The following is a 15,732-nucleotide window of genomic DNA, read 5'->3' on the forward strand; positions in this document are numbered from 1 at the left end:
GGTCTTCGTTCGAACGGCCTCCTCGCTCTTCGTTCTCGCGACGTCGTGAAGAAACATGATGTCGGGAACGATTGTCGTTGTCTCGCACGCGTTGTGCTTCTCGGTGGCCATTCAGATGGTCGCGGAGATCGCCGGTGCCACGAGGTGGAGGGGTAGCTCGTGTAGGCGACGTCCGCTGCTCCAATGGTTCACCGTCGGCACCGCCAGCTGTCGGTCGCTCTGGTTGTGCTCTGGTAGCGGCTTCCTCGAACGCGTTACTGAGATTGGCTACTGATTCCCATAGTCGTTCTGTGCATCGTGCGAGATCATCGTTAAGCACGTCATAGGGAGCTTCTCTTAGTATTGCGTTAACGGTGCCGAGATGTTGGGCCGGCGTGACCGTCTGGTTCTCCGCCTCTGCGTTAGCATGTGCAGACGTGCTAGTCCCACCGATGGCAAACACGTTGCGTGGTGTACTGGAAGATGATGAGCCATAGTCTTCGAGCAAGTGTAGGACTGATGGTTCGCGGGGATCGATGTCGATTACTCCAATGAATCGATCCGAGGTCAACGTCGCTCCTTGTTCCTTGTCTGTATCCTCGAGAGAGGTTCCTGACTGTTGGACCTTAGGAAGCGTCGCTTTCATGGCACGGAGAAAGACCTTGCAGCTCGAGAAGTCGTGATTCTTCGTCTTGTGAATAGGACAATAGATATCATGAGTTGAAGAAGTACGCTGGATTCCACGCTCTTTGCAAGCACGGACTTCAGCTTGTACGTTGAGAAACACCCAGCAAGCTTGCAAATTGTGCTTCCTGGACTTGTGGATAGGACACCATGACTTGGTTACCTGCGAGATCATCGTTAAGCACGGGGTCATAGGGAGCTTCTCTTAGTATTGCGTTGACGGTGCCGAGATGTTGGGCCGGCTTGACCGTCTGGTTCTCCGCCTCTGCGTTAGCATGTGCAAACGTGCTAGTCCCACCGATGGCAAACACGTCGCATGGTGTACTGGAAGATGACAAGCCATAGTCTTCGAGCAAGTGTAGGACTGATGGTTCACGGGGATCGATGTCGATTACTCCAACGAATCGATCCGAGGTCAACGTCGCTCCTTGTTCCTTGTCTGTATCCTTGAGAGAGGTTCCTGACTGTTGGACCTTAGGAAGCGTCGCTTTCATGGCGCGGAGAAAGACCTTGCAGCTCGAGAAGTCGTGATTCTTCGTCTTGTGAATAGGACAATAGACATCACGAGTTGGAGAAGTACGCTGGATTCCACGCTCTTTGCAAGCACGGACTTCAGCTTATACGTTGAGAAACACCCAGCAAGCTTGCAAATTGTGCTTCCTGGACTTGTGGATAGGACACCAGGACTTGGTTACCTCGGAAGTTGTCCTTGTCGGCTCGCAGTTCTTGTCGGAAGGACAAGGCTTGGCCGCACTAGGAACCTTCTCGGGCTCATATGACGTCGATGTTCCGTTCTCCGCCACGGCGAGAGGACCCTTCGACATGGGATCGTCTGGGTTTATAGCCACGGCGTTCTCGTTTCCGGTCATTGATGGACCAGCCGAGATTGGTACCGTGGTGTAAACCGGGAAGACGATTTCACCGACTTGAGTCCACACCGGCATTATTGAAGTAGGGATTCCTTGGATGGGACCGGTGTTGACGCTGTTGTCGACGAAGCTCGATGCCATAATAGTAGAACCTTGAGCACCAAGTCCCCCTACCTGGCGTGCCACTGTCGACGGTGGGTACCCGTAGACCGGATATAGGGGGTATTGGGGTACGCTGGTACGAGGATCTACGTAGTACGACATCAAGGAAACAAGAGACAAAGATTATACTAGTTCAGGCCCCTTAGCAGGTAATAGCCCTATTCCAGTTGATGTGGGATTATATGGAAAGAACCACATATTACAAAGGGAATAGTAGAACTCGATGGTACCAACGAGATCGTAGTCGAGTTGATTCAACTAGATCACCCGGCGACTTGGCTCATGTAGTCTCCGGCTTCGTAGGCTGTGGTCGTTGTGTAGGCTCTGAGATTCGATGCCTTAGGTCCCCCGGGGGGTCCCTTTTATATCGCAGGTCAGGCGGTCTCCAAGTAGGACTTGGAGACATCAGACCCTGCACGATATAGTAACGACCCAGTCCTATACGGGTAGGAACCTTCCCATTGGTAAACTTCGTGATGGATTTCCTTAGCATGCTCAGAGAATGTCCATATATGTACCGATATACCGTATTGCAGTATAGCATACATCCAAGGGTAGAGGGTATACCTTATCCGTAACCCTGACAGGCGTCATACATTAAAATACGGAGCGAGTATTTTTTTTACCGTCACGCGTGAGAGGAGGCAGGCTAATGTGATATTATCTTTAAAATCGAAAGGAAGTAAAACTCAAAATTAACAAAGTAGGGCAGGTCAAACAGTTCTCTTTCAATAAAACTTGCCCACCAAAAATTTAAGATGTAAACTTGACGTGTGGTCGTATTTGTGAGTAATTATTTTTCTAGTAGTGAGCGATGAACGATACAATTATGACAACATACTTATACTTATAGGGTCATAGAGATTGGTAGGGTAAAGTTACGCGGTTGAATTAAATGTGGTTTTTATTAGAGATAATCCTAATCTACGTTATGTGTAATATGAGAGAGTATGAGCCTCCGTGGCATGGATTGAGATCCTATGCCTTTAAATACATCATGTCTTTTATTAGTGACAGGTTAGCCCATATATATTATCGGTTTCACATGTCAGTAACAAAGATATTTTGAAGGTAGCCGAGCGTGATCCCCGTGGCACCCTCTGGCATCATGCCAAACTTGCCAAGCGAGAAAAGCGATCGGTACACACATCTGGTGACCACGAAGGAGGAGCCAGCCACGTGGACCGCTCCAACGCCAGGAGATCCGCGCGCCACGTCGCTGCCCTGTGGGGCCACCCCTCGAGGGCATCTCTATCTCTATCCATAAATCCGGCCCGGCCCCACCTGCAGTTGGAGAGAGCGCGTGGCAGCGTCCACGTCACCAGTGGGGCCCTGGAACGACGCCAGATGTGACCTGCTGAGGTTTTGCTACCCTCCTCTGTCATCTCGTCACTCACTGACATGTGGGCCCACGCTCCACCTTGGGCCCACCAGTCATTGGCGTCCTGGCTGACGTGCGAAAATAAAGGAGAGTGGCCATCAACAGGCAGGAGCCATGTGCTGGCCCCCACGAGAAGTTGTTGGTGTTGGGATTGGGAATCTGTTGGCTATTGCTTGGGATGAAAAGCAAAGGAAAATCTATAAATTTTGTTCTCAAATGAAATGAAGTTAACCTGTGATCCTCCTCCTGATCATGTGGTGACAGAGGTTAATTTCTCTGAGCTCAGCAAACCATGTTCAGTTAATCAATTTTTGCCATCAAGTTAGAGTGAAAACATGCTGAAACCCTGAATACACTTGGACTGGGTTAACGAGATGATAATCGTCCCATGACTTGGAACAAATGGCCATCATGACAGTCACATCAATATAGTATTAGCACTACATCATACACCTAACAAATAATAACAAATAACCTTAAGTCCTTAACAAATAATAAGTGCACAAAAACACGGAGAAAAAAGAACAAAAATATCTCCACTCCCAAATCAAATTCCTAACTACTCTGGCTAAAATATCGCAGAAACTCTCCCCACAAATTTATTGATCAAATTAAATAATTAATTAATTGATCTGCTTGCTCCTCCTCCTCCCCTCTCATGTCATTATCCTGCAATACACGAGGCCACGAGGAGCAAAAGACTTGTGTGTAATCCTCCTCCTACTCTGGGTCAGCTCTTAATCCCTTCAACTTCCGTCGGTTGGACGCCACCGGAAGCCAATCCCTTTTTGGTGTTTTACCCCCAATTTTGTCAGATTTTTTTGGAGCGAAACCACGAGCTGTTTGAAGTGTTCGGCTTCGGAATCTCTTTCTTGGAGTTCTAGGAATGGGTTTTTGATACAAAGATTGAAGCCTTTTTGTTAGCGTTGGTGCAAAGATTGTATTGTTTTTTTTTTCTGCGATGGGTGGAGGCGTCACGGAGCGGCTCCCGGAGGGCAGCAGCGAGCCGCTGCTCCCGACGAAGCGGGAGGGCGGCGGCGGCGGCGTCGGCGAGTTCGCCGGCGCCTCGTTCGCCGGCGCGGTGTTCAACCTGTCGACCACCATCGTCGGGGCCGGAATCATGGCGCTGCCGGCCACGATGAAGGTGCTGGGCCTCGCCCCGGGGCTCGTCGCGATCGTGCTCGCCGCGCTCCTCACCGACGCCTCCATCGAGCTGCTCGTCCGGTCCAGCCGCGCCGCCGGCGCGCCGTCGTACGGCGCCGTCATGGGGGACGCGTTCGGGTGGTGGGGGAGGAGGCTGCTCCAGGTCTGCGTCGTCGTCAACAACATCGGCGTCATGATCGTCTACATGATCATCATCGGTAAAAAAAAAATTCGATACAGACAACCTGAATTTTGACTTCAATATTGCCTTCACTGTTTAGTTGTTCATGTGACTCTAGAATTGCTGAATATTTCATTTTCTTTTTTACTTATAACCATTTCTCTAGAAGTTATATCATCAGTATCGGTTCGTGTAGAATGCAAATTCTGAACTAACTCAAATGCAATTGAGTAATCGATTGAGGAAGTTTGGCCTTCTGATTGTGAACTGTAGGATATGATGCCTTCTGAATAAACTCGGCAGTTTTGCTTACATGTGAGATTTAAGTTGCGTTCTGCATTGTGCTGTAGATAATCGTAACTGTTTGTTTGAGGCCATAATTTCGTGCTGAGGCATGGCAGTGAATCTGACATATACATTTCGATACTTGACTCTAGGTGATGTGCTGTCTGGAACCTCCTCTGGTGGTGAGCACCATTATGGTGTTTTAGAAGGATGGTTTGGGCCACAATGGTGGAACGGGCGTTTCTTTGTCCTCCTGGTTACAACTCTTGTTGTATTTACTCCACTGGCATGTTTGAAGCGTGTCGGTAAGTAGTCTCTTCACTAGCCTTATGCTTTTGTGAGATTTTATTGTGTACCATTTGGTCGTACTGCCAATTCACGACATCGTTATGTTTTTGTTTGTTTCTTGCAGATTCACTGAGTTACACATCTGCCATATCCGTTGCTCTGGCAGTTGTATTTGTTATTATTACTGCAGGAATTGCTATTGTCAAGTTGATAAAGGGACAAATTCCAATGCCTAAGTTGTTTCCTGATGTTCCCGACTTGGCATCTGTTTGGGAACTTTTCACAGCAGTGCCAGTTCTTGTCACTGCTTATGTTTGCCATTATAATGGTATGAGACAAATTGAAGTTTTGAATTATTGTTGCATTAAAAAAAATTATTTTAGTAGGGCTGACTTTCTTTCGATTTTCTTTTAGATAATGTCCTGATGTCTTATAAAAGCCCGAATAGGGTTGCTTACTTCTAAGTTTTCTAAAGAGATTTGATTGATATTTTGCAGTCCACCCAATTCATAACGAGCTGAAGGACCCTTCTCAGATTAAGCCAATAGTACACATATCATTAGTTCTATGCTCAACTGTCTATATCACAACAAGTTTCTTTGGATATCTCCTCTTTGGTGAATCTACGCTGTCTGATGTGCTCGCCAACTTCGACTCCAATCTTGGTATTCCATACAGTCCGATGCTAAATGATGCTGTTAGAGTGAGCTATGCTGTCCACCTTATGCTTGTGTTCCCCATGATATTCCATGCACTACGGCTTAATTTGGATGGGCTTCTCTTTTCCTCATCAAGTCCTCTGTCTTCCGACAACCGAAGATTTTCTGTAATGACAGCGGTACTTCTCCTAGTTATTTTCCTATCAGCGAATTTCATTCCGAGCATCTGGGATGCCTTCCAATTTACTGGTGCAACTGCTGCTGTGTGTATCGCCTTCATTTTTCCAGCCGCGATCACTCTAAGGTAAGTTAATGGATTAATGTTCATTGTGATGCTTTTATTTTGTTCCACCTCTACATATATTATGAAAAAATGGCTGGGATATTTATTCCGTTATCTCAAAAAAAAATGTGTTGTAGTACTTGTGCTAACATGCACGAAGAGAAGTGAAGAATTCTACATTTGCAGATTTCCACACTGTAGTAATTGCTTGTTTTGATATCACCTTTTCAATGTTGTGATGTTATGGCTGCCTAATTTATTTTGCTTCTAATTTTGCAGGGATCCACACAGTATAGCAAAGAAGTGGGACAAAATCCTGTCCATCTTCATGATTGTTCTTGCAATTGTATCAAACGTAGTAGCTGTGTATAGCGATGCATATTCAATGTTCCACAGGAAAAGTTCCCCTTCCATAGCCTGATATTCCAAAATCCTATTGGCGAGTCAGTGGATTCTTTATCTGAAAGATGGCTTGTACATTAGCTAGCAAATAAAATCATTATTTAGGCAAGTATTTACGGGATTTATTTTATGATTTATTTGGCAAACAACCCTTGACTCAATTATGTTGAGTTGGATGTATCTATAGGATGGGTGTGTAAACTTTGGTCCGAAGTGTTTTAGTCCAATGTACAATTCAAGATCAATTTGAATCAAATGTGAATTATGGAGTTATTATTGTAACAAAAGATAAACCATTATTTATTCAAATGTAAATCACTGAAATGGCAACTATGTTCATATATTTGCACATATGTATAAATATGACACTAATTGGGTTTTCTGGATACTACTTCCTCCGTTTCACAATATAAGTCATTTTAGCATTTCCATTAACATCAATATGAATGTGGGAAATACTAGAATGACTTACATTGTGAACCGGAGAGAGTACTAATCTAGAACCTCATCGGTTACCCATATTCCCATTAATTTATTTTTTCGAATGTAAATCACTGAAATGGCAACTCTGTGCATACATTTGCACATATGTATAAATATGACACTAATTTGGTTTTCTGGATACTACTAATCTGGAACCTCATCGGTTACCCATATTCCCTAATAAGCCAAAATGGCTTATTAGGGAATACAAATTAATTTATAGGTAAAACTATTATATATTTGTTCGTACGACTTAAAAGCCAACGCTAAAAAGAAATTACGTTGAAAATATCTTAAAATCAACTTTAAAATCAAGTCCAACAATTCAATTTTTAGCTTTTGCTTTGGCTTATTAGGCCAACCGATGAGGCTTCAGGTTTTTTGGATACGACAAATTTGGTGCTTTTTGTTGTTCCTTGTTGAAGTTGTCATTCTAGTCATTTGAATGTGTAGCCCTTGGCTTAGCAGAAAAGCCTTATCCGCTAAGGCTGTGTTTCATTGCAGCAGATTTTTTTTAAAAAAAATCATATTAATTTATTTCTAAATTTAAAGTAATTAACACTTAACTAATTATACACTAATAGCTCCTCTTGTTCTACTATCTTTTGAATCTTCTCCTTTCTTGAGACATTGTTTTGGAGATGGAGATGAAACTTCAAAGGTAGCTGATTTCACACGGCAACAGCACACATTCCTCATATCCTTCCTGAGACATTGTTTTGAAGTAGTTGTGGACGTTTTTTTTTCTTAGATTTGTTTTTGGTTATCTTGGTTTTCTTTCTTTTCTTTTCTGACTGTGTGCATCCTAATCAAGTGGAGACTGTAATTTCATTTCTCAACAAAATCTTACTATTATTTGATGAAATAAAAAAAATGTTACTAATAGATGATGAAGTAAAACTAAAGGGCAGTAGCTGTCTTTTTTTACAGCCCCATCGTTTGGTTGATTTGAGGACAAAAGTGAAACTATATATTTGCAAATGAAGAATAGTTTGTAAAAAAAACTTTTATATACGTGTTTTTAACGATTTAAAAGTAATTGCTGGAAAATAAACTATGAAACTTTTTCTTAAAATCAAATTTAAAATTGAAAAATCAAAATTTGGCCGATAAGTATAAGCGAAAAGAAGAGGCCGTTAATCTTGATTCTCGACCGCTGGATGGGAGATGGACGGCGTAGATTGCCCAACCCGCACCGCTTAGCCATCGCCGCCGACTTGTGTCCCGTGGCCGCGCTCTCGCCGCCTTCTTCCCCCTTCTCGCCGTCGCCGAGGCGCCTCCGCCTCGCCTTCACCGTGCCGACCCCCAACCCTCTCTCTCTCTCTCTCTCGTCTCCGGTCTCCCCGCTTCGCTTCCACCTCGCACTCACACTCCCATGGACCCCTCCATGCCTCCGCCTCCACCTCGAAACCCTAACCCCTCCTCCGCCTCCATGCCGCCCCCACCGCCGCCGCCCAAGTTCTCGCTGGCGGCGGCGGAGGTGGAGCCGGCGTCCAAGCCCGAATCCGCTAACCCTACCTCCTCCATGCCGCCGCCTCCGCCTCCACGCCCGGTGGAGGGGGCGAGCACTAGCTCCTCTATGCCTCCGCCTCCGCTGCCACGGCCCACTGCGCCGCCGCAGCCGGAGGTGGAGGGCGCGCCGGGGGCTGACGTGTCGGCGGAGGCCGAGGTGGATGAGGCGGGGAACTCAGGTAGGGGCTCCGGGGATGTTGAGATGGCGGAGGCGGCGGCGCCGCCGCCATCGCAGCAGCAGCAGCAGCCGAGGCCGCGTGCCCCGTACGCCATACCCGAGTGGAGCGCCGCACCGGGCCACCCTTTCTTCCTCGAGGTTCTCAAGGACGGCACCATCGTTGACAAGCTTGACGTGTGAGTTGCTGCTGTCTTCACCCTTACCATGATTGTTTATCATCTATAGAACAATTGCTACGGCCTACCTCTTTGCTCGTAGCCTCATATTTTGTTTAGCGCTCGGGGGTATGGATTGAAAATGGCATGAATGTGTCTGCTTTTATATTCATGTTTGGTGTTACATGTGACAGGTCCAGGAAAGGGGCTTACATGTTTGGTCGAATTGATCTATGCGATTTTGTATTGGAGCATCCCACTATTTCTCGCTTTCATGCTGGTATGTTACTATCCTTTCCTCATTGTCTTTTCAATTATGGCATAGGTAAAACTGTAGAAGAATCAGGATTCAAAATCCCGGTGTTTAACTTAGTGGCTAGCTTGCAAGTTCCGAATGGTTTTGCATTCTTAAAAATTGTCTCGTCTTTGAGGGGTTTTGTTGCTGATGTTAGAAAAGGAAAATGGCATTCAGTCTCAGGAATAGCTTTCTGCTTCATCTTTTTACCAATTGATCATATATGAAATGTTGACAAACTGGTACCCAGCCTGTCCTTGTTCTTTTCACACTGAGGAGAACAAAGCATAATTGCTATTCATGATGCCGTGATTTCCGTGAACATATATGACATAGCATTGCATGAGGAACCGATGACACATACCCAGTAAATTTGGCTTGAAAGGTTAAACTTTCACTTCAAACTCTACAACTTGTGAATACCTTCAGCCCTAAATAGCAGAAAAAAAACACACAACAAAATTCAAGAATTTGAGAGACCAGGTTATGAGATTTTCTTGTGCATAGCTCTATTATTTTTAACTTACAAAAACATTTTAGTTCAAGTGTTTATGTATGAGCACTTGTTGCCTTTCTTGGGCAACTGTCTTTGATATTCGAATAATCTCTCAACTCCAGTGTCACTATCATAGTGGACATTATTTGCTAGCTAGAGAAGGAAATGGCTGGATTAGGTAAAAATGGTACTATTAGTTTGTAATATAGAATATTTTCTTGTTTAGTGCTAAAGCGAGACATTCATGAACTGCTTTTATGCTATTTTAGTTTTGCAGTTTAGAAATGATGGGGAGGTTTTCCTTTATGATCTTGGAAGCACACATGGGTCCTTCATCAATAAAACTCAGGTAATAGTCTTCTGTCATATATCTTACTTCAGAGAAAGCTTCCCCCCTTATCAAAGCTCAACATATATTTATACCTTAAAACTTCATAAGCTTTTGTCATGAGTGCATTCTGTCGTTGCTCGTGCTCTTTTATTTATCCTGTTGCGTTTTAGTTCCATCATTTATCTCAACCTTATTGTATCGCATTGTAAATTTTAAAAAAATCACCTGCCACATTAATTATTTATATGGAACATTGCAGTAATATTTACAATTTGTTGTTCATATTATATTCTCTGATGTTATCTGTGAAAATACTAGGTCAAGAAGAAGATATATGTGGAAATTCATGTTGGAGATGTAATTCGATTTGGGCAGTAAGTGATCTTGTTAATTAATTGTTTAATTTTTTTGTTGCCTAATTCTATGGAACTTACTGGCCCTTCTTTCCTTAAATGTTTCTTTTTTTTATTGAGTTGGTGCTGTTGTTACTTAGTACAATTGGACTAATCTTCTCGTCGTATTTGCCAGATCATCACGTTTGTACATATTCCAAGGACCATCTGAGCTGATGCCCCCTGTAAGATTCATCAGTTCTTTCATATTTTCGTTACCTTATTTGGATCGTTCAACCATCCACAATTTTGTCAGTGTTATTGATGATGTAGTATGCTGTTTATTCTTATGAAATTCTGCTTTTGGATGTCATATTAAAATGAAGATTTTTTTCTACCAGTTAGGCATGTTCGATTTCTTGGCAGTGATCTTGTAATACTTTCTGAAGTAGTGTCAATTGATTGTGGCTTAGTAAAATCATAGCATGCTATATCAGATCTGTGCTTATGTTGGATTTCTTTGGAGCTCTGTTTCTTTTTTAGAGGTTCCTTTATGCAATGGGTCTACCTATAAAAGCTTCTAAAATACTTAATTTTTCCAGAAATAGTTCTCAGAGAAATTCATTTCAATACGAAGATATATTATCATGTAACAAGCAAACATACATGAAGTTGAACTAGTTATTCTTCATTCTACCTTCACTTTGATAATTTTAACTGTTAAAAAACCTCATAATATGATCTTGCTCTTTGTTGTCATAGGGGATATTTTCATATCCAGTGAATAGTCCAGTGAACTAAATTAACCTATCCTGTTGTTTAAAGTTGCTTGAATTTACGTATTTTGCAGGAAAAAGATATGCAGAAGCTTCGGGATGCTAGAGTTCAGCAAGATATGCTTGATCGTGAAGCTTCCCTCTTACGTGCAAAAAATCAAGCAGCTTTAGCAGAGGGTATCTCATGGGGTATGTCTGAGGATGCAATCGAAGATTCTGCAGAGGTTTGTTATTTTTGCAAGAACTAAATTTTGTATATTGATAAATTTACATAAATTTTTGTGATGTGTGTAATCACGTAAACTGTGTTTTATTGAAATTTCCAAAGTTCATATTCATATTTCAGCATTACATTTTTTGTTGCATTTATATTAGGATGAAGCTGATGAGATCACATGGCAAACCTACAAAGGTCAACTCACTGATAGACAGGAGAAAACACGAAGTAAAATAATAAAGCGATTGGAAAAGGTAAACATTACTTGTGCTGACTACTGAGATTTGATCTCTATGCAATGTTCTTTGTGACTTAGCTTAACCAACTTTCTTGTGGATTTATAATTTCATTTTATCTGGAAAACTGTTATTTGTGAATCTGAAATGTGTGCTTCTTGTTAGATGAACTGTCAATTCTGATTTCTATTGTTATTTAAAAAGTAACTTCAACAAGTACTGTAGGCCATTGATTAATAATATCTGGATGCTGGAAATCGGGGATATGTTGTTGAAATTTGGGGGTTGGTCTAGACTTTTTCCTTATAACCCATGGATGCATATGGTTTGCACCTCTGCTTGTCTTACAAGTTTATCTTTCTGTCTTTGTTTCAGATTACCAACATGAAGAAAGAAATTGATGCAATAAGAGCTAAGGACATTTCTCAAGGTGGGTTAACCCAAGGTCAACAAACACAGATTGCACGAAATGAGCAAAGGACATCTCAGGTTAGTGGATCAAATGCTTCACACCTTGCACTACCTTTTCATATCATATTACCAGTCCATCACCAACGGTTATCATAACAAATCTTTTTTTTTCCTCAGCTTATGGAGGAGCTGGAAAATTTAGAAGAAACTTTGAATGACAGTATACGGGAAAGTCTTGGTGCTCGCACTGGAAACTCAAATCGTGGTAGTCATAAAGCAAATCTTGAGGAAGAAGATAATATTCTTAGGTTTGTCTTCTAATAAATTTTGCCTAGACTGATGCATTTTTTGTTTACAATATTTGTTGGTTGTTATTTGAAATGATATTCGTTTTCTTTTAATTTAAATGCTAGTTAGATATGAACTGCCCTGCTGAATTTGGTTGATCAAGCTTGGCTACTAAATTTCCTTTAGATAGTCACTGCAAACTAGAACACGGATAAATGTACTAGGAACTTCTACCTTGCAACCTATTATCAAATTATCTATATTTTATCCAATTGCATTAGTTTTGTCCTGTCTACTGGTAGACGCTTAGATAGCTGTACATTGTTCATAAGTATGATTTAAGAAATTTATCTTTATATGCTCATTGTCGTGTACTGATTAACGGATTCTTAAATAATTTAGTGACGAAGATGACTTCTATGATCGGACGAAGAAGAAATCTTCTAGTCATAAATCCAGTGAGCAGCAAGTGGAGACTGCTGATAGTCTTCTTGATAAAAAAGATACCATAACCAGCGATATTGAAAGTAAAAAGAAATTGGTTGAAGAAGAGAAGAATAAGTTGGCAAAAAGTGAGAATGCGGATGTTGGGGACGACCTTGATGCTTACATGAGTGGATTATCATCTCAATTAGGTATGGTGCTGTAGTGTCTACAAGGTTTATCATCTCAGAATTTTGACATGCTTCAATTTTCCTTAAAGAGTGTAGTCTATGGTATCATGTCACTAAGAATCTGTTGCTGCCTGTTCACCTCGGTTGTTGAATTATTGAAATTTGTTGAGTGGTAGTCTAGAAGAATTTTAATGTAGTTGTGAATCCTTTGGTTTGGTCTAAAAAAACATGGTTGCATTAGTATGGATCTTTTAGCTTGTTTGCGTTGGGGAACTATGATCAATGTTATTTCCCAGCAATACCTTTAAATGTTATTTCCAAGCAATACTTTTAGCTTCTGTGCGATAGTGGGAACTATGAAATATTTCCCTTTTCTTTGTTTTCTTTACTTATTCTTGCATTGTACTCCACTTGGCATTAGTTGATAACTTAATATAAACCACGAATCCATGCAACACTTGAAGTTCATGGTATGCAACAATTTCCTTGTAATTATATTTGTAGTGCTATTTTCTGAACATGTTCATAGATGTGTGAGTAGATGTCCTACAGCACTGATGCATGGAAGAGATTCTTTACTCTGATTGGACGTTGGAGCAGAGGATACATATGTTCCATTATTAATTTTCCCTTGTATAATACTTCCAACACTCAAATTATTAGGAAAATGACATGAGTAAAGTTGTCACCAACATGCTTTCATAGTTTACATATCTGAATATATAGTAATAGATATTGGTCATTAATAAAGTGGTGACATTGTTGACTTTGATGACTGCAAGCTAAGTTACTAAAGTATACATCATTGTAATATGACTTTTATTTACAGAACAATCTGATATTGCATCGATTTTTATAACATTTACTTTGTTTAACCTCTGATTAGTTTTAGACTTCACTCATGGAAGAACAAAGCTTGGAAATGATGCATTTCTTGTTTTCCATATTTATGTTCAGTTTTATGCTTATCACTTTTCTTCACTCACTAGTTTGAACTGTTCTGCAGTACATGACAAGATTGCCCAAATCCAGAAGGAGCTTTCTGATCTTCAAACTGAGCTGGGCAGGGTGGTTTACCTACTGAAAATAGCTGATCCTATGGGAGAAGCAGCTCGCAAGAGGGATCTCAAGCCACGAGAAACAAAATCTCCAGCATCTAATGATAGTCTAAGACCAGAGTCCAGAAAGCAAAACAAAGTTGCACAAAACAAAGCCTCAACAGAGGAGAAGCTTAAGGAATCTTGTGCTGAAAAAACACAAGTGGATAAACCGGCTGAGGAAGAGAAGGGTATCTCCACAAACCAAGAAAATGGCAGCAAACCTGCATTCTCCATTCCAAAACCTCAGTGGCTTGGTGACAAGAGGACCGTGGAACCTGAAGAGAACTGTATAAAAGAAGAAAGTGCCAATGAAGAGGAGACTGATAATTTTGTGGACTACAAAGATCGAAAAACTATTCTTTCAGGTTCCGCCAGTGGAAAAGACCTTGAAGAAGCTGCTCCTGGGCTTATTTTACGGAAGAGAAAGTCTGATCAATCAGCAGCCAATGAGGTGGAATCATCTTCAGTTGAATCTGAAGCATCTGCTGCTGATGCAGTGGCCCTCTTGCTGAAGCACAAACGTGGTTTACAAACTTCTGAAGACATGGAGGACGAGAATGAACCACAAGCTAGCAAGGGAAAAAGCAAAAAGTCGAAACAAAAACGCGTACTGGGTCCTGCAAGACCAGATTTTCTGGACGCAGGTCCAGATCATGAAACATGGGTGCCACCTGAAGGTGAGAATTTGGTACTAATTTCTAGCACACTAGTTATCCCTGACAAACTGGTAATTGCTGATTGTATTCTGCAGGTCAAACTGGTGATGGCCGCACTTCATTGAACGATCGTCTGGGCTACTGAAGTTTTCACATTCAAGACTCGACTCGATGCGTCATGAAGAAGAATTCAGTAGTGACGACCGCGGTATTACTGCAGCTAATCCTTGGGCATGCGTTCATATAACTTCAAATGGAAACTGGCCCGTTTTTATTAGTTGCTCGCCATTTCCTGAGAGACTGTAGCAGAGGCTGTGTAAGAATGCGAATTTGTAGAAAATGAGCGTTGAAATGACATAGGTGGTGGATCTCTATGGGAATGGTGTCACCTTGTCCAGGGGTCAGTCAGTCACAAAGGATGCTATGTCATTTTCACTTCTCTACGAGAATGTGGTGGAATTTTGTAATGTACATCATCGTCCATAGTATAACGGTTGTTTATTTGGTGCCAGTGGAACAGGGTGGCCAATTATGTAGTAGTTATCTGTATCATTTTGACAACTCTTTCTTTCTCTTGGATTATATACTTATTAGGCCATCACAAAAATAAGTCTGTTCAGCAAGGAAGATAAGAACAATTAGCAATTTAAGTTCTTTTAGTCTATATAATTGAAGCCTTGTTGCCAAGAAAACATATTATCAGTATCTTTGACACCTTTGGACGGACAATCACATGTAACCTTCATACTTATATTTTGGGAGACAGAGATAGTATTAGTTATTCGTATCTTGAAGAGAAAAAAAAAGTTTCATCATTCTTGAGAAAATGTTTCATCGATCAGATTAAAAGTTTTTAACTAGATGCAGCACTTAAAAACTGCTGATTGCAACACAAGCGAACAACATGTGCAACATCCAATAAAAAATACAATGAAACATCATACCACAACTAGGTGCAAGTGCAACAAAAGCAAATAATGGATTGCAACAATCACTGAACTCCAAGAGGAAAAAATAACTATGGATTGCAACAATCACTGAATTCCAAGAGGAAAAAAAACTATCTATACGTTTTTCTTCATAATGGATTGTAACAATCACTGAACTTCAAGAGGAAAAAATAACTATGCATTGCAACAATCACTGAACTCCAAGAGGAAAAAAAAACTATCTATATATTTTTCTTCTACCCCAGCCATCTCTCGGAACTCACAGGTAGTTCTCGTTGGCGAGATGCTCGACTACAGCTAGACGCCGTCGTGCTGGGCCTCGTCGCACCTCTGACGACAGCCAGCCACCACCATTGCTTGACCTCCCATATCCGTCCGCATCTCCT

The 15,732-nt window shown here is 41.7% G+C and overlaps 2 protein-coding genes across 2 annotated transcripts; both read left to right on the forward strand.

Annotated features, from left to right (window-relative positions):
• Nucleotides 1–3,712: 3,712 nt before the first annotated feature.
• Nucleotides 3,713–6,572, forward strand: LOC127775421 (amino acid transporter AVT6A-like). The gene is made up of 5 exons (XM_052301665.1): nt 3,713–4,436; nt 4,837–4,989; nt 5,097–5,300; nt 5,470–5,935; nt 6,194–6,572. The coding sequence occupies exons 1-5, from the start codon at nt 4,037–4,039 to the stop codon at nt 6,333–6,335; spliced, it is 1,365 nt and encodes a 454-aa protein (XP_052157625.1). The 5' UTR covers nt 3,713–4,036; the 3' UTR covers nt 6,336–6,572.
• Nucleotides 6,573–8,030: 1,458 nt separating this feature from the next.
• Nucleotides 8,031–14,907, forward strand: LOC127777392 (uncharacterized). The gene is made up of 12 exons (XM_052303970.1): nt 8,031–8,665; nt 8,839–8,924; nt 9,705–9,784; nt 10,085–10,140; nt 10,295–10,343; nt 10,949–11,098; nt 11,250–11,345; nt 11,703–11,816; nt 11,916–12,046; nt 12,429–12,661; nt 13,647–14,417; nt 14,492–14,907. The coding sequence occupies exons 1-12, from the start codon at nt 8,175–8,177 to the stop codon at nt 14,539–14,541; spliced, it is 2,307 nt and encodes a 768-aa protein (XP_052159930.1). The 5' UTR covers nt 8,031–8,174; the 3' UTR covers nt 14,542–14,907.
• Nucleotides 14,908–15,732: the final 825 nt, after the last annotated feature.

Source organism: Oryza glaberrima, chromosome 6 (genome assembly GCF_000147395.1).
Source record: "Oryza glaberrima chromosome 6, OglaRS2, whole genome shotgun sequence".
In the NCBI taxonomy this organism is placed as follows: domain Eukaryota; kingdom Viridiplantae; phylum Streptophyta; class Magnoliopsida; order Poales; family Poaceae; genus Oryza; species Oryza glaberrima.

What these genes read in the sequence shown, in the direction of transcription:
- LOC127775421 (XM_052301665.1), top strand. Translation starts at nt 4,037, where the DNA reads ATGGGTGGAGGCGTCACGGAGCGGCTCCCGGAGGGCAGCAGCGAGCCG. An exon ending in CGTCTACATGATCATCATCG is followed by an intron (nt 4,437 to 4,836) that starts GTAAAAAAAAAA and finishes ACTTGACTCTAG; the next exon opens with GTGATGTGCTGTCTGGAACC. An exon ending in TTATGTTTGCCATTATAATG is followed by an intron (nt 5,301 to 5,469) that starts GTATGAGACAAA and finishes GATATTTTGCAG; the next exon opens with TCCACCCAATTCATAACGAG.
- LOC127777392 (XM_052303970.1), top strand. Translation starts at nt 8,175, where the DNA reads ATGGACCCCTCCATGCCTCCGCCTCCACCTCGAAACCCTAACCCCTCC. An exon ending in CCTTCATCAATAAAACTCAG is followed by an intron (nt 9,785 to 10,084) that starts GTAATAGTCTTC and finishes TGAAAATACTAG; the next exon opens with GTCAAGAAGAAGATATATGT. An exon ending in TAATAAAGCGATTGGAAAAG is followed by an intron (nt 11,346 to 11,702) that starts GTAAACATTACT and finishes TCTTTGTTTCAG; the next exon opens with ATTACCAACATGAAGAAAGA.